At 46.3% G+C, this 18309-nt stretch overlaps 1 protein-coding gene across 1 annotated transcript; it reads right to left on the reverse strand.

The window, feature by feature from the left end:
- Positions 1 to 6620: 6620 nt before the first annotated feature.
- LOC144094687 ((3R)-3-hydroxyacyl-CoA dehydrogenase-like) lies at positions 6621 to 16963 on the reverse strand. Its single transcript, XM_077628608.1, has 4 exons — positions 16802 to 16963; positions 11054 to 11314; positions 9116 to 9309; positions 6621 to 8666 (listed from the first exon to the last, which is right to left on the reverse strand). The coding sequence occupies exons 2-4, from the start codon at positions 11229 to 11231 to the stop codon at positions 8250 to 8252; spliced, it is 789 nt and encodes a 262-aa protein (XP_077484734.1). The 5' UTR covers positions 11232 to 11314; positions 16802 to 16963; the 3' UTR covers positions 6621 to 8249.
- Positions 16964 to 18309: the final 1346 nt, after the last annotated feature.

Consider the following 18309-nt stretch of genomic DNA (forward strand, 5'->3'; position numbering starts at 1 on the left):
TCTGCGTTTTAGATAACAACAAATTCGATATTGCGCGGCTTCTGCACAAAAATAAAACTATTGGCTCGGCGTCTCCGTTGACACAACTGATTTATGCAACTCCGTGTTTTATCATGCGGTACTTTCAATCAGTAGACCCATCGCAGTAGTTCAATGGCTTGTGCGGTCGGCTGCTTAGTTCAAGACCTCATAATCGAATCGTGGTCGCTTCGGTTGCATTTCGATGCAGGTGAAATGTGAAAACTCCCATCGGCTGTGCCATGTCAGCGCGTGAAAGAACCCCATGTGGTCGACATTAGTTCGAAGATCAGCGCTACAGCGTCCTACATCGCCATTGTGCAGATTAGAACCGCTAAGCCCCACTCACAACGCCATGCCTTTGGGTTAATCTTGCTGCGCGGAAAAGCAAGATGGGCGAATTTGAGCACTAGAATGCAATGCACTGGGCAGAATTCTCATCGAACCCAGAATCAGCTGGAATCCACTATTACGGCGTTGTGTCGTATGCAAAGTGTGATGACAAACATATGCATGTGCTAGTGCGTGGTACCTGCCATTTGTGGCACATTTTATATTGTAATTTTACAAGATGGACACGATTTTGAAGTCCTCTGGAAAAGCTCTTGAGTGGTTCTAGATGACCCAGGTAAAGACCCTGATTGTCACAAACTATCACATGACAACAGATTATCGTTAGGATCTTAAGATTTTTTAACAAGCGGCCTTCTTTGCTTGATTTCTTTTAGCAACTGGTTCTTTATAAGCGTACTGCTGGTATCCTTCCCATAGATGTTTTTTCCTTTATAGCAAAAAGCTTATACAGGGATTTAAACGGCTGTGCTGTAAAGATCTCAATGACACAATGGGGTCAGTTTCATGCTATGATGGCTTTAGTGACCATAAAATCCTGCAGCCACCAATTGACATCCGTTATCCGTTATCACTTCCAAGCGTTTCTACTAAAAAAATCAATGTACAGCAAAGCTAACTATTATGCCTTGAGTACGGAATGAAGTGTTTTTAAGAGCGTTAGCTTCAGCGTTAGAGCAGAAAGGCTGCGAAAATGGTGTCTAAACAAAACTGTTTATTTGGGGCTGACTTGCGCCCACAATGGACTGAATCACTTTGCGCGCCTTGGCAACAAGCGTGCTCGGCGGTCGTCGAACACAATGCCCGCCGCTGTCGGCCTTGCTCAATTTAAAGCTGATAGCGAACTTTCAAGATAAAGCGCACAAAGTTACTAGAACATTCTGGAAGAATGTAGAATCAGCTCTGCCTGGATGCGATCAATCGGGATAAATCTGGTCGCCTCTTGCATCGCAAACAAAGCGACAAAGCGGCGTGCCGGCAGCTTTGAAGAATGAACAAACACTGCAAAGATTCACGGCAATATAACATACGAAAAGTGGGCCGCATAGCACCTCTGTTTACACCTATCCTTTCGGTCCGTTATATATGTGCTAGTAAAGCGGCAATCCGTATACCCCCCCTTCCCCCTCCCCCTAACCGGGACCGCCATTTGGATAGAATTTGGGGCCACCCGTTTGACGCACAATCTTGGAAATTGTGTCAGATGACTTCTCATGTTCGTGAGGATAAAATTAATAAATTACATGAAGCCCTACGTATATGTGGGATTCGCACCGACGACCTTTCCGCCCTTCAAACCATGCATTCTGGGGTCCTTCAGGTGGCCATTACGGACGAACCATTTGTCGCAAGGGATTCCGGATCGTGTCAAACGTTTATAAAAATTTCTGAATTGATATAACGAGGAAATATACCGGATATTGTGCAGGTGGCTGTAAATCGCAATAGTAGTGAAGAATCCATGAGGTAGATGCCGCTGCTTGTGTCTTAGAGGGGATGTTTCTGGAAAAGAAACGTCCGTGAATGTTTGGATTTGGTCTTCTCCACGTTTAGCGAGCATACCAATGTAAACACTTGAAGCTCCCGTAGCTAACGCTCTTGAGTCGAACGCTGAGGCAGTGTTGGCGGATATTTTTTTTTGTTTTTTGGTGAGCGAACCTTTATTCTATCGTTTTCCGCTAGGTCTGGTGAAGAGAATTGGCTCCTTTTTATGAATAAAATTTCCGAATTAACTCAAAAGTACCTTCCGTTGATCTTCATTTCTAACCATAAGAATGACCAGTTGTAATACAATGCAAAGTTTCGATGGAGGCGAAACGTTAAGGGGCCCGTGTGCTGGGTGATGTCTGTGCACGTGTCAGTGCATGTAGCTGCCGCATGCTGAACGTGTGCTAACGGAGGAAGAGTGAGCTCGCAAGGGAGAACAGCATCGAGAACGCTATCCTGGGGGAAGCTTCTCACTGAATCGTTCGTGTTAAAGAGTAGCTCAGCCACGGCACTGTTTCTTTTTCCAATTGGCAGGTCGAGCATTTGGTCTGGAAGCGATCTGAAATGCATAAAAAAAAGGTTGCTCTGAGGAGGCATCGAGTAGCGACCAAGTAAAGGCTGTATTGGGATACAAACTATGTCATCGAAGGTCGCAAGTTCCTTGTTCTTTTCTGCAATGCAGTAAAACGCTGAACACAAACATGCGTTCAAGGGTGGTTTACAAAACAGGTTCTATCAACGTCGCTCGTGCTAGCTTAATGCGTATATACAAAAACACTCACGCAGGCACACACACCTGACTAGCCTTGGTTTAGTGAGCTCATTCCAAGACAGTAAAATGCCAGTTGCAAACCTTGAAACTCATTTTGCGAAGCTTGGGCACTCGGACGATAGAGGAAGGTTTTAGAGGAAAAATTGCGTGGTTTAATATTCCGGTGGGTGTTATCGCATTCTCGTTGTCACTGTGACACAAGCGTTGCAAGAAGACCTTGAAAGAATGATAAATGAAGAATTTTGGCAGCTCGACTCTAAGGAGCTCGACACTGTGCTTACTCACAGTGTCTCTCCACTCGAAGAAAGGTGTCAATAGACATGTAGCGCCCCTAACCTCTCTAGCTTCATGCAAGCTTGTATATGCATATGCATATACAAGCTTGCATGAAGCCAGAGAGGCTAGGAGCGCTACGTGCCTATTGACGCCTTTCTTCGAGTGGAGATGTACAGTGCAAGTATGCACATATAGCACATAGAGCTCTATATAGCACATATATCCATATATGCTTTTACAGTCGTCCACACACCAGTCTAGAGCGCTCGAAAGGCACTGGTAAGTAGACTTGCGTGATTTACGATGATCCGGAGTTCCCGGGTTCAAACCCGACCGCGGCAGCTGCTTTTTTATGGAGGCAAAACGCTAAGACACCCGTGTGCTGTGCAATGTCAGTGCACGTTAAAGATCCCCAGGTGGTCGAAATTATTCCGGAGCCCTCCACTACAGCACCTCTCTCTTCCTTTCTTCTTTCACTACCTCCTTTATCCCTCCCTTACGGCGCGGTTCAGGTATCCAGCAATATATGAGACAGATACTGCGCCATTTCCTTTCCCCAAAAGATCGATTATTATTATTATTATGATTTACGTGTGGCATAGGGTTCGAAACCTTACCGTATCGAGCATGCGCATTCCGATAAAGTGTTTAACTCCTCATTCTTTTGCCATCTGTATCGGGCCCGGCATACAACGGCGCTTGCCATAAATAGATTATTCAGCGCGCCGCTTGAGCGTTCTGGACAGGTGTGCGGACGAGTGTACATGCATGCATAACCGGTCAACCTGCAGAATCAGATGGTTGTGCAAAGAAAGTTTCTCCTGGTAGTTACGCCGGTTGTGCTGTCGATGCAGAAAAATAAATTTTGCTGCCCTGCATAAAGGGGTACGGTGATGTTCCCGTAAAACTTCCCTTGCCTCGGCGGGAATAAAAGTGTGGAAGCACAGGACTGTGGAAGTAAATGATGTCGATAGTCGGCTTGAAGTGAAACGGCACTGCCTTGAGGTGAAGAGGATCAAAATGGGATGTCCGAAAGGTGGGATGGTAGAAAATATCGAGGCTTTTCATATTTGTAAGTCCGGTGAGAAATGCGAGACAGAAAGAACTTCATTATAACAAAAACATTCTGAGCACGCAGGCCCCTGGGTGTCCGCAAGAGCATACTGCTCTCAAGTGTCTTTGTTCCTAAGGTACAAAGCACTGGCGGCCTGGCCGTGGGCGATGGTCTGCACGACCGGGTCCTTCGAGCGCAGCAGGGTCTCCCAGGTCTTAAGCTGGGTACCCACCGCTAACACAATGGTTGGGTACAAGATTTCCCTAGGCCTGGCACTCAACTGCCTTGGGGTGAAACGCTTAGGAAAATGGGTCTTCGACCCCACCCTCAATAGAAAAAAAACATAGTGCCATGAGGTTCTTTGGCCACAGATGCCCTTGCGCCATGACAATTCATTCTTTTTACAGCTATTCTGCTCAGGCACTTTGTTGCACAGTCGACCCAACGCATGCTATAACTTCCATGATCTGAGACCTGTTGCTTTATTCGCTCTTCCGGCAGCGTTTGCTTCACCCATTTGTCGTTTCTAGAATTTTATCTGGCGGCAGTGGTGCCGATGCATGCATCGCGAGAAGTGTAAATTTTTAGATTGTTATTTTGAAATGTCTTTGGTCTTTTGCATGCTTTCGCTGCTTTAGTGTTCAGCCGCGGTGACAAAGAAAGAACTATTGACAGTTTACACGCCGTACATGTCATTTGTGTGTCTTGGTCTACGCTCAGCTTTTTGCGTGGAATACGCCCTATTGGGAATAGAAGGGCCCAGAGCGCCTAAGGGCTCGCAAAAAAAGGACCGCTTTATCGTCGTGTTCATTCCTGCTAGAAGCTGCGGTCGCCCGATGATTCGCCCAGAACGGTGTTCCAATCCTTCAGCCTGGTGCGCAATGCTCCGGCAGCCCTCTGCAGCGAGCTGCTGGTAAAATCCAAAAGAAGTGCAGCTTGCCTGCTCCTTATCGGAGTGGCGACATACGCCGTGAAGCTCGCCAGTTTGTCGACTCATCGTGTCGGCTGCTTCTCGGATCAAGCGGAAGGGAGGCAGATCAGACGCTTCCAGACGAGCACCCCTTGGCCCGAGAAATGGACGCGCCATTTTCGGACCACTGGGTGACAGTGGTGGCACAGCGAAGCATTTCAGCCAGCGGCAGCGCATCGTGGCAGCTTCTGTCCCCGATACTACATCCAAGCTTGAAAGTCTGTCCTCAAGGTGAGTGGTGGCAGCAGATATTTTGCTAGTGGTGAGCCAGCGACCGAGGGCGCATGCTGCGGGTAAAAACACAGGGTCTGCTGTGCAATGTTCAGCGAGCCCAGGCGCTCTCTCTACCGCGTGACGAAAGCTGGAAGCTTCAAACTAAAGTTACATTCTTCCAGCTCTTACACACAGTTCGTCTTATTCCAACTTATGTGTTGAAAGCTAATATTGTATTAGGGAGACATTAATTGCACTCTTGCCAGAACCAAGCTTACGAAAATAGGTCACCGATGTCAGGTTTGTTCAAGAGCGATAAAACACGTATGATGTCACGCCGTCGCCACGCACTTCGCATTTTTTGAAGGCTTCCTAGTGTTTGCTCATGCTTCACTATCAGACATTGTCGCATAGCGACGAAAGCAGACAATATGAAACCACGGACACAACTGTCGCTGTCCGCTTAGAAAGCGACTACTGCATTGTAAAACGCGCTGATTTGAATTTCGACCTTACAAATGAAGACAAGAAAAAAATAAAAAGAACCTCTCGCTACCTGCGCGCGTCCCCAATGAAATTATTGAGTTTATAAACTTTGGTCGATTTCAATTCTTTGGCCGGTTGCAATCTAAATTATTTGTGGATGTTCTTAATTTTATTTATACCGTGCCTTAGCGCACTTTTCAAATTGTTTTTTGGTAACTTCCATGTCGACGCCAAAATGAGCGACAACCTTTTAGGACAAAAAACCAGGCGGTGCTAAGCGTCGGTACTTAGCAGCGCATTTGTATCCTGTAACAGCCGGTTTTCTGCACACTGTGCCATGCACTCGTTCTTTTTTTTTACATAGCACAGAACAGCTAGAACAAAAACAGGCGCTTTATGCTGTGCAAAGTACCTACATAGGGACAGGAGACGTTTTGCAACTTTGTTTTTTTAATCGCTTTTCACAGCGTATAACTTCGGCCTAGTGGTCACTAAAGTGGTTACTCATCAGATCCATGCCTCGTACAACGCTGCCAGTCTGAATCTGAAAGATCTGGTCACTGCGTGCCTTTCTGTTTGTCGTTGGCTTTGGCATGCCTGAAGCGAGCTGCAGGCCCAAATCGTGCATATCTTCTATAAAGCGCTTGTGCTTCGCTTCTGTCGTAAAGAAAGTGTTAAAGAGCAGAAGTTTCCATAGGGCCCAGGGTATGACTGCAGCGCACCAAGCGGCTTGAGTGGCAACTGCCGTTTTCGGTTTTAGGCGTGCGCAGTTAGAATTCTAGCTCATGCCATACCCGGCTCCTAATGACGCCCTAATGGCGCAGCATTTTTCTTTTGTATATGCTCTCCTATTGCGTAGTTGCGAAAACTTTATTCTTGCTCTAGTAAAATGCAAAAATAAATTAGACTGCGAGTGGTCTTATCAGTTATCCTCACAGCTGTGCCACAGTCTTTGTCCAACAGTGGCATTCCAGAAAAGAAGACGCCAGGCGCATTGTTAAACAAATATTTAATTCGCTGCTTATGAACAAAAACAAATCTATACTGTTGGCATCGCCGTTCGGCACATTATGAAGCTTTCCGGGCTTCTCGTACATGTGTATTGCCTTTGTAATGTGATCACCGCACAAAGCAGTGGTTGTCGATACCACCGTGCGGCGTCAGCTGAAAAGCATTATTAAGGCGAAAGCCTTTAATGGCTCATACTCGCGGTGACCGTCCGTCCGTTACATCCAAAGTCTGGAACAGTGCCCGCTGTGACCTTCCCCCGCACCGGCGCACACCCTCATCGCCTCTCGGCGACAGGTGGCGGCGCCGAAGCACATGCGCAGTTGCGCATAGCAACAGTGACGTCACCTTCACCGGCTGGCGGAGCGAGTACGCGCTGCGACAACGCTCCTTCGCCAGACGTGTCGTTGCAGTCGAGTGAGTGAGTGAGGCGAAAGCCTGTGACCATTCGACTGTGGGCGCCATGCACAAACAAAATCATGGAAATAGGTAGTGGAGTGGCCACAGGCTGTCGCAGAAAACATTTTAGATTTTCCAAAGTGTCCTCCCAATTTTCTTAAAGACCACGTGTCATTCTGCAAAACCTTATACCAAAATTGTGCGAACAGGCGAAACATGCGAAAGAAGCGAATTGATCAAATCGGCAACACAGAAAACTTGCTTTTACGAACCCTGCGTGCGGAACATTGATACACCACACACAGTGTCATACATACTATACTACGCTTTGGAGACATCTCCCCAATGATTTTCAAGCATCTCTCCATTCCTCGACGTTATCCTCTCGTTATCGACGTTATAGACGTAATGGTGTTGATTGCAGGGGTAAAATTTTAAATAAAGCCCACATATTGAGTGCGAGGATGCGCAACGTGTGGTTCTGTGACGTCCGTAGTATAAAGCTCTATTTGATAAATTGATCTGAAGCTCGGTTTCCCGCATAGCAAGTAGTTGCAGAAACAAATTCTGGTTTCAGTAATAGAATATTTACTACTCTTCCTTGCTTCAAACCCAAGATAAGCAAATTGTGGTATCATTTTTTTCGAAAAAAAGGAAAAAGGCGATTAAAACGTGACCAAGCATAGGCGCTGTGCAATAAGAGAAGTCAGAACTCTACCCTACACAGCAGTCATTCAGTACTGCCTCGAAATGAGCTCAACTAGCAAAAAATACAATCACCTCACGCTATCGTAATGCAAGTAAAAGCGTATCGAACCCGTTTCGATTTACCAACTAGCCTAACCTTCAATTTGGCCCACTTCCCCCTGTGTGCCGTTATAACATCGTATTTTTGAAGAGAACGTGGCTCGTTAACTGTACAACTAGAAATATGTTTTTCAGTATGAAGTATTTAATCACACAAGCATGTTTCTCTGCATTTAGTTGGGGAACCATGACGGTGCTGCCGGCTCGAACTGCAATTAAGAACATGTACTAATGGTAACACCATTGAAGTACACTCTAGCCTTCAACAGGACGCTAATCCCTGTTCGTATCCTTGTGAAGCGAGTACTCCAACTTGGAGAAGAAAGTGCACGCATGGTTAATGCTCCCTATGGCTGTTGGAAACGTAAGATGCGACCGGCTAAGCGTACCAATCACAAGGAAGTCATTCACATGTGGAGACCTCCCGTGACTTCGAGAACTGCCCCCGTGACATAGGAACTGGCTGCTGAGCAGCAGAGGAACACGATAGCCTCCGCGATCTCCCGAGGTTTAGCGGCCCTCTTGAGAGGCGTCTTCGACAGGACCTCCTTCTCACGGCTTTGGTCCTCAGCGGCTGACATAGGAGTGTCCGTCCAGCCGGGCAGCACGACGTTGCAGCGGATTCCGTGCGGCGCCAGTTCCGTGGCCGCACTCTTGGTGAGGGCGATGGTGGCGGCCTTGGAAGCGACATAAGCGGTAAACTTGGGAGGACACCCTTTGGCTGCGATGCTGGCTATGTTCACAATGGCCGCTCCACCCTCGGGCAGTGGTATCCCAGAGTGCAGCATATCTCGACTGGCGGCACGAGTCACAAGGAAAGTGCCCTGAAATCGAAGACAAGGCCACAGTTGCCAGTGGTACCCCATTCGGGAATGTGATCAGACCATTTGATTTGGCGTTAGTTTCTGTAGGGAGCTGCATTTGAAAATGAAACTTTTTGACATTCGTTTGCAAATTGAAAAGAAATAAATAAGATCTTTTCTATTTGATACATGCGAGTTTCAGTCAGCTCTCCGAGAAGTAGTGTACGAGCTTCATAATTAATTAAATTTCCAAGCCCAGCGTATTACTGTGCCCGGAGTAACACGCTACGACAGCGCAGTAGATCGTGTGTCTCCAAACGCGTCCAGTGATGAATATTTCTGGCATATCATCTAGCTAGAATTTTGGAGATCTTGATAACGACTGCAGGCTGGAAGTGTGATTTGTCGCGTTGCCGCAATTCTTCTGCAGAATATAAAATCAGCATGTAACGTACTTTCTGGTATCCTACCTTGAGGTTTACGCTCATCACGTCGTCAAAGATTTCATTGCTGCAGTCGACGAGAGAAGCTGAGCGGAGTATACCGGCGCAGTTGACGACCACACTAAGTGGCTTCGTGAAGAGTTTTCTGACAAGGCTGAAGAGCTGCTCGACGGACGCCGAGTCACTCACGTCCACGTATATGGCCTGATGTCTACTGTCCCCTGCGTATAGGAGTTCATCGTCAACCATAACGTGATGATTAAAGACAGGGAGAGAAGCTCTTTAATGAAAGAAGAGAGAATTTAGCCGGCGTTTAGAAATCACTAGACTGGCATGCTACTGTGCATGAGGAATTAAATTTGGGAGCTAAAAGCGGTAGAAAAGCGGTACGGGAAAGGTAAAATAAAACAAAAAAAGGAGAGAACATAAAATGCAGCCATTAAATGCGTACTAAAGTGCATCGGTGAGTGATGATGTTACATATGAAATGAAGTGCATAGTCCGACAAATGGGCTAGCAAAGTTCACTGCGTGAAAATGTATGAGGATAACATGCAAGGTGGAATGACAGTTTGTCAAGATGTCCAGTGCCTATTAAACATACAAATAAAAAAGTTCATTGCATATATCTATTGCCTAGGCCAGGCTAGGGGCCTAAGACACTGTCCATTGTTAGCGGCACTGGCGAGAGCTTCTCCATGCATTGTTCATCGTACGCACGCTCGTCAGCATGCGCAGGGCACTCAGTCAAGATGTGTTCCAGAGTTTTGATCGAGCCGAAGTTGTTACAAAGCGGACTGTTAATTTGACCGAACCGGTATCGCAAGCCGTTTGTAAATGCAGCTTTCAGGCGAAGTTGGTGGTAAAGTGTTTCCAGATGGCGAGGAATTCTGGGTGAGAGTCCGGATCTCAGTTGTGGATCGACTGAGCAAAGAAATTGGTAGTGATGCTTCGGCAAGCCCCAGAGCCGATACGCTTCTTCGAAAGCAATTCTTTCAGCCATTTGGGTGGCATCAGATTTTGTGAAGAAGCACCTAATGTATCTCCGATGTTGGTGGCCTTTACGAGCTGCTTCATCGGCTTTTTCACTGGCTAGAATGCCACAGTGTGCTGGTACCTACTGAAATGTGATGCAGTGGCCTGCGAATTCCGTAGCGAAGGGCTCCAGAAATTTCGACCACATGCGGTACTTTAATGTAGACAGACATCGCACAGTGCACGGGATCTCAGAATTTTCCTACATCGAAATTAGACCACCGCGGCCGGGATCGGACCCGCGTCTTTCGAGTCAGCAGTAGAGCGCCATAACCACTGAAGAAGCGGCATTCGCAGGTGCGCGGCATAACGACCATAACGACCGGCGAAATTACAGTTCCATTCTTTGCTATATTTTAACACAAGATTTCCAGGCATGGAATCTGCGTGTTCGATATATCCAATAATTCCAGATATCAGGGTTCGGTATAGACTAGTAAGACTTTTGACACATTTGATAGTTGCCCGAAGGCAAAGTGTGCGGTCTGGCGATTCTGCCGATGCAACACGTTCAGCCATGGGCAAGTTGCGATGAAGTTTGCCATGTCGATAGCAGAGCCGAAGCCCAGCCTTGCGGGAGTAGGAAACATTTTTGGTGGTTCCGCAGTCGGAACCGGCGGATTCGACAGCGGCCTGCGCATACAGCCTTGAGCTTCCGCGCTCTGTCGAAGCCACACGTGGCGTGCGTCAGTTAACTTGACTATGTCGAGAGCATCTAGGCAAGGAATATAATCAGCCAAACGCACACCTCTAACTGCTCACAATGGGATGTGGTGTTTGTCGTGTCCCAAGCGGCGGACGCCAGCAGTTTTTAGGCGTGCAGTGACATTGCAGGTTGCCTAAAGGCCAAAAATAACCGAACGTTGGCATGCACGAGCTGCATAACGTGGCCAAGCTTGAAGTGAGGTATAAAAAATGACTTTCGACTGACCTGGTAGTGCCTGGGCAACTCTGCGAGCTTCTTCAAGCTGCTTGTCGGCGACCACCAGGGTAGCACCTTTTGTAGCGAGGGCGTGGCAGACAGCCTCACCGATGCCGCTGGCACCGCCCGTCACCAATGCCAGCCTTCCATGAAACGATGCGACCGAAGCAGCATCTGAACCAACCATCTTGATGCCTCTTATCTCAAAGAGCAATGAGCTTTACGGAATCGATGACAACGGCTTTTGCGCCAGATGAAGCAGGTGCTGGGCTGTTAATAAAAAAAAGGGAAACAGAATGGCAAAGGCTCGCTGTGAGAGCAGAATGGATCACAGCTGTCGCAATGAAAGCGGCGACATTATGCTGAGGCAATATAAAAATACTATGCGTAAATCAAATGTAAATTATGTTGTTTGATGTCCCGAAGCGGCACATCAATTCTGAGGTACGCCGTAGTAGAGGGCTCCTTAATAATTTAGACCACCTGAGGTTCTTTAACGTGCACTGACATCGCAGAGCACAGGGTGCTTTAGCATTTTGTCTTCGTCGAAACGCGGCCGTTGTAGCCGGGATTCAATCCCGGGACCTTGTGATCAGCAGCCGCACTCCGAAGGCACTGGTCATTGCGGCGGGTCAGTATGTCGCCCACAGCCGAACTTTACTGCTCGTCCTCTTCACGGAACGCTAGTGAGTCCTCTTATATAGTGATATAAAGTACTGGATTGGCTAGTTAATTTATGTCTCAATATTCCACACACATTTTCACGACCGCACTCCTGTCACTTGTGTGGGAATAAAATATGCGTGCTGTAGGTTTTTGTCACCTGGAAAAAGATTCCATCTTTCGCCTTGTTTCGCGGAAATGAAATGATCTCCGAAACACGAATTAATTAAATGCAGTCACAATCGATCAATTCACTTCGCCCAATCGATCCCGGCAAAATGGAAAATTAAAGGAGCGAAGCATAGTCAGTGCTCGTCTAAAAGTAATCTTTCGAGAAGTTACACAACGTTGAATAATGCCGGAAGCAGTTAGTTCTGGCTGAATTCTAAGTTATCTGCTAGGCAGAAAGTCATCACGAAATCACCTGATTCGAGGCTTTCTACGCGGGCTTTATAGGCGATGGAAAATGCAATGACGTTGATAATGGTGACAATAATGACGCATTTGCATAGGGCGTTGTGATTTGTTTGTTTTATTGGGGTTTAACGTCCCAAAGCGACTCAGGCTATGAGAGACGCCGTAGTGAAGGGCTACAGAAATTTCTACCACCTGGCGTTTTTTAACGTGCACTGACATCGCACAGTACACGGGTGTCTAGAATTTCGCCTTCATAGAAATTCGACCGCAGCGGCCGGGATCGAACCCGTGTCTTTCGGGTGAGCAGCCGAGTGCCATAACCACTGAGCCACCACGGCGGCCGCATAAGGCGTTGTGAATGAAAAGTTGCTCCGCAGATAACTCACTCGATGCGACGGGTTAAGGGAGCAAGTAGAGAGCAGGTTTACTACCGTTTAGTTTCCAATCTGTTTATGATAAATATTCTTCAAAAATATTTAGAATACGGAAAAATCACGCTATCGTTCACGCTATATACAGTGGCTCCATAAAAGCTAGCAAGTAATAAAGATTGTGTCACGGTAAATGTTAAGGAATGATGAACGTATTGTGTAGCTATTCGTTTTCACGTACAGCAGCCTGACATGGCTATTCGCAACTCCGGAAAACGTTACGTGTACTGTAGCACTGCGCAGGATATACAAAGATGGCTGTCCTGTCCGCGTCTGCGGTGGCATTTTCACTTGATGCTGTGCTTCGATTTCTAGGTTGTTGTGTGGAATCACGGTGCTTTGTGAAAGCGTGTGGATTATAGCGGTCAACCTCTTCTGTCTAATCGTATTGTAGAACCACGCTGATGGCCAAGCCGAAATCGTGATTTTGTACAGCTCTGTGCGCAGACGCCAGGTTCGCCGCGAGAGCTGTACAATATCGCTAAAAGATAAGATGCTTTTTCAGGGATACCGAAGCACTGGAAGGCCAGTGCACATGCACTACTGAATTTTTCTCAAAGGTTCAAATTCCTATGTTCCGCAATTTTTCACTGCTACGGGAAAGTCGCTTTGCGGTTTTCACCGACATAACTGCGCATACGAAAACCTTCACTTTGGACTTTCATGAAACACTTGACTGATGAGACGCTGCATTTCAATGCAGCCGGCTGCGAGCATTTCATAATGACAGCATCTAATGATGGCATGAGTAATGGCGAACTTGCAGGGCTTGCTGTAAATATGCACTTCCCTAAGTCGGGCACGGAAAGCAAGAATTCTGAAACCACGTTTTGGCGCCCACTGTGGGGGCCGAGCGGCGTGGACATTAAGACCACGCGGTATTCCGTGGAACGAGCGGCCGTAGTGTAGTTTTTAAAGAAAAACTAATGCCATGTGTGATAGGGCAAAATAATGCCAACATCCATTTATTCAGGGGAATGTTTGGAAAAGTCGTTTTGCGCTCGTACTGATTTACATGGACCAATATGCCTTGTGTGTGCTAGAGAAAGGCAGGCAGCATAGCAACATGATGCCTGGGCAGTGTGTAACTTCGTTTTGCCGGTCCGGATGAAGAGCGGATATAGAGGGAAGCGGGAACGAGGGGCGAACGGTTGTAAATTGAGAAAACAAAATACAAATAAATCTTAGAGATATCACCCAGTTATGCACTATCTATGTCTGCTCCTCTAATCATCTCATCACCTAATTGTCCTACATTAAGTCGGCCAAGTTCGGCGTGCACAGTCGAAATGACATACTGCCATGCTGAGTAAGAGGCTGTGAGCGTCTTGGCTGAATCGTCAAGAACCAGCATCAATTACAGCGACCTAAAAACAGCTCTAGATACTACCGTAGGCTGAGGGAAATTTTAGTTGTCAATAACGGCGCTCTTCTAAAACGAAACCGCGATCACAGCACCATCGCACGACATTGAATCAGTGTATACAAAATAATTTGATGTTTGCTGGAAAGCAGGAAGGTCTCCCGAGTGAAATGGTTCTCACAAACGACCTTAGTCGCGGTCACTTTTTTTTCAGTGCTCAATATTTTTTACAATCAATAACTTTTTCCGCAGCGCGTCGTCTGGTTCGCTCGGGAAACGAGAAAATGGTTGTGTGTGGACGTTCAAGCAAGATAGCACAAAAATGGGACGCAGCAAAATTCATTCGACGTTCGCTTTGTCCTTGGCATGACGGCTTCACAAGTCAAGAACAGAGTTGCCGTTTTACACCGCACGAGTAACTGAAAACTAAACATGTTACTTTGCGAAGCCTGAATAGTCGGGAAGACCGAAAGGGATGAGCAGTGATCTGGAGTTTCAAATAACACGAGGGAACAAAAAGTAAATAAGTTACACTCACCATGCTCTTTACGTAGCCTGTCTTTACCGAACATAGCTAGGACCTGTTTGGTTAGGACCAGTAAAAAGGAAACTGAGGATGTTATGCAAGCCATATCGTTAGTGTTCAATAAAGGAGACCAAATGCAGACTCGCCTGGTTATACCCAACTACACATCACTCTAGCCATGGGATGAATACAAATATTTAGGCCCTGCTAAATGTCGAAGGTTGCAGGGAAAAATTCGGTCACCTGAAAGGGGGCAGCGTGAAAATTGAGTTGGCTTAAATCAAAAGTAGAAAAAATAGCGCTCGTTTTAGAGCCTGATTTTGCATAATGAGACAAAAGGTGATAAATAATCGATGACCTATACAGAATAGGGTGCACTTTATAAGTCAAAGAAAGAAACTTAGCTTGACGCGAGCAAGACAAGTAATATCAATGGCTGGCTTAGCAGGAGATAGGATTAGGTTGTATAAAGTTAGCGAAAACTTTGAGCGCAAATGCTATAGTATTTTGTAAATTCTGACGCTGAGAGAAACAAGAACATCATTCATTTTCACTTGGTTCATAGAGCGTAAGAGCATCATAAATGTTTTGCCTCATTGGTAGAGTAAATGTTTCAAGTGGATGTAGAGCAGTTTTTTTTTCTGACGACACTGGCAGCGTGGCTAGTTTTCATGAATTCAAATCTAATAAAGTAAAAGCGACGAAGTTCGAGGTCGGGGTTATGACGGGCTTTCTGTCCATTTGCTCTTCATTATCCTCACCCACTGAGTCTCGGGAATTACGCCTCTTTAAGTTTCTGATCCCGTTCCATCTAAATTCGGTAAGGTTGCTTTGGGTACCAGGCCAAATTGGCTTTCACTTAAATAAGATTGCAGATTCCTTAGCAATGGCCTCTCTCTGCGGCCCAATTACTGTTGTTTTGCCAACCTGTTCATATACAGCTGCGGTGAGGTTTCGCAGTTACACAATATTTCAGAAATTTTCTGCCTCGGCTCTTACATTATCTCCCGAATATCAGCATCTTCTGCATCGTTGGAGTAGCAAAGACTGGCGCTCGCACAGACTGGAGATCTCTTTCACACGTTTGCGTTGCCGGGTTCTCCTTCTAAATTTCTACCTTCACAGATCTGGCCTGGTGGTTTCCCCACTGTGCCCTTTTTTCGCCAAACCTTAGACAATAGATAACTTCCTGCTGTTCTGCCGCCGCTTCTCTCATTTGAGGAGGCGCCTTTTGCAAATTCCGTTTCATCAGCTAGGTTTGCGTGTGTCCTCTGCGATTGTTCTTTCCATTTGCGCTTTTTTTTTGCTTGGACGAAGCGATAGGAGTGTGCTCTCTGCTGTTCAAAATTTTCTTCAAGAAACGCAGCGACTCCCTTTCTAATTTCTTTTTCCCGCTCTCAGTCTGCACGAAATTAAAACATTACAGGCATTGGATACTATTATGCACATTAAGCCATCGTCCCGTCTTCGATCTACAAGTTAACAGGACCTCTGTCCTTGCGTCTTCCACTCTATCAGCCTATATACTATTACTACTATTTTTCCCGTCAAAACGTTCCTGTTTCCAGCAATTAACCGCCAGTGTCTAGGCCACTCCCCCGTAGTGGGTATGTGCCAGCATTGTTTGAGGCTAACCAACCAGCCAACCAATATGGACACGTGCTTCTGAAATCATCGGAAGGGTGGGAATTGTAGTTATATATTTAGAAAATCTTCATCGCAGATGCCAGTGCAGCATTTTAAAGAAATCTTTATTATTACTGGAAGTTCCCAAGGCACCTTCTAAACACACCATATTAATCTGCAGACGCAGGGCTGGTCTCGTAGTATTAGTCAGAGCTGTGATACAGCACACGTGGTTGGGCAGTATATTAGACAAAAAACAAACAAACAGCGTTTTTAAATGCATATGTACAGGTGGTTTCAGTTTACTTGTGGAAAAGAAAATTATGTCGAACGAACACTGCAGGACTTTAGTTCTCAAATAGCCGCTTGATAAGAACATGAGGCGATATGTTCTGTAGATGGCAAAGAAGAAATTCAAGTTGGAACGAATCAGTTAATTTAGGCATTTCAGAAATGAAAAAAAGTCATAATCATTCGTCACCACAAGGACGCTTTTTTCTAGTAAAGTGAGCAGATATTGAATGACACACAGATCGATCACACTAAAAGAACCGCTTCCCTGCAACTTAAGCAATTAAACGGCCTATCCGAATTATCGTTGGCGCATTGTTTCGTGGAAGATTTCATCTTTAGCACCAACTGCAGAGAGCTTATTCTTATACAAAAATCTTTATTTTTAATAAGTAATCAACCAACGATACCCACCCTTCAAATTATGTTCTTCGCCTTACCTAGCGACCCGCCCAGGAGAAAGATTCAGTTGAAGAGGCCACGTGCGTATGAAGCAGTCGCAGGCGCTCGTCCGGCGATCTGCAATGCTCTGCTTCGAAGTGTGCTTGCGCCACAATGAATGCAATGAAGTCTTGCAAAACTCCTGCGTCGACCTGCGCTGGGCGGTGGTTTCGGTATCGCCGCAGTAAGGCCGCCTATCTTCAGGAAGCGTTATCACAGTTCATCAGGCGACGCCGTCTTGTCCTTCTAAATGTGAAATAGGTGTTGCCCGGGTTATCACTACGAGGTGTGACTGCCATGTCTTTGCGCTATTAAAAATGCAGAAACACGCCCCGTAAAGACGACGCTGTTCTTCTACGGAGGTTGTACTTTTTTTTTGGGGGGGGTGGGGGGGTGGGGGGGGGGAGACCACATAGTTTCTTATTAACTTCAGTGAGGTTTAAAATTCGATCTGTTTGTTTCGATTCGAGGTTTGTCATTTGTATGCGAGGCCGCATGAATACATGAGTAAACAAGAAACACTAGTGGGAAGTCTTTATTAGGTGCCAAAAGAGTTATGTAAATAGCACTAAAGAGATAGGAAGCAATTATGGAAGGAAGCAAGAAACGAAGTCGAGAAAAACACGAAAAGAAACTAATTAATGCGCAGGAGTACACTCGTATTTCAATAAAAAGCATAACCTGTTTTCTAGTATTCTCACTGACGTGCACCTACTACACTGTATTACTATGTCCCAAGTTATGCACTCCCCCGTGTTTTATCCGAGTTACCACCATGGCAGTCAGTGAACGAAAATAGCGCGGAACGAACAACAACAACAAATGTCGAGATAAATTCACAGCGCAAGCATCCCTGCGCATGCTGCTTCCACGTTTCAAAGCAACTGCAGCCTCTGTTTAGGGGAGGCATCCTGGGCCAGAGGGCGCTGCGCACGCCAGTGAACATTGGCGTTTCCGAGCGACTCGATATAATTAATCGGGCAGGTCTACTACTCTTTTGCAGACTTGTGTGTCCCTGCGCCCCCTGCACAGGAGACTGTTGACTGGAGAGATATGAGAGAGCCTTGGTCCTGCACCGAGCTTATACTCGTGCTGATTATGGTGATGATGCACTGCCTGCTTGGGAAAGAAACTTTCTGCGCGCGCGCGCTCGTTCTTTCTCGCTCGCGCCCGTAAGCTCTTGTGACAAACTTATTTCGCACGCGCGCTCATGCTACCTTCGCTTGCACTTGGAAGCAGTAGTGAAAGAAGCAGTGAAAGAAGCAGAAGTAGTGGGCAGCTCTTGTGCGCGGCGTTAAGTAAGCCTAAAAAAAAAGGCGCGCTGTTCTCGTCAAGCCCACTTTGGTGTTGCGATTAAATGACCACTTTTTACGTAAAGTGGAAACTTTGCTGTTGCCGCAGGTGGCGAGTCATTTATATTATTTGCTAATCGCTACTGCAGCGCCCTGCCTTACTCACTCTCTTTCTTATTTCACTCTCAGCTTCCTCTCTTCCCTCATGGCGTGGT

The sequence above is a fragment of the Amblyomma americanum genome, chromosome 6 (genome assembly GCF_052857255.1).
Source record: "Amblyomma americanum isolate KBUSLIRL-KWMA chromosome 6, ASM5285725v1, whole genome shotgun sequence".
Taxonomy (NCBI): Eukaryota; Metazoa; Arthropoda; class Arachnida; order Ixodida; family Ixodidae; genus Amblyomma; species Amblyomma americanum.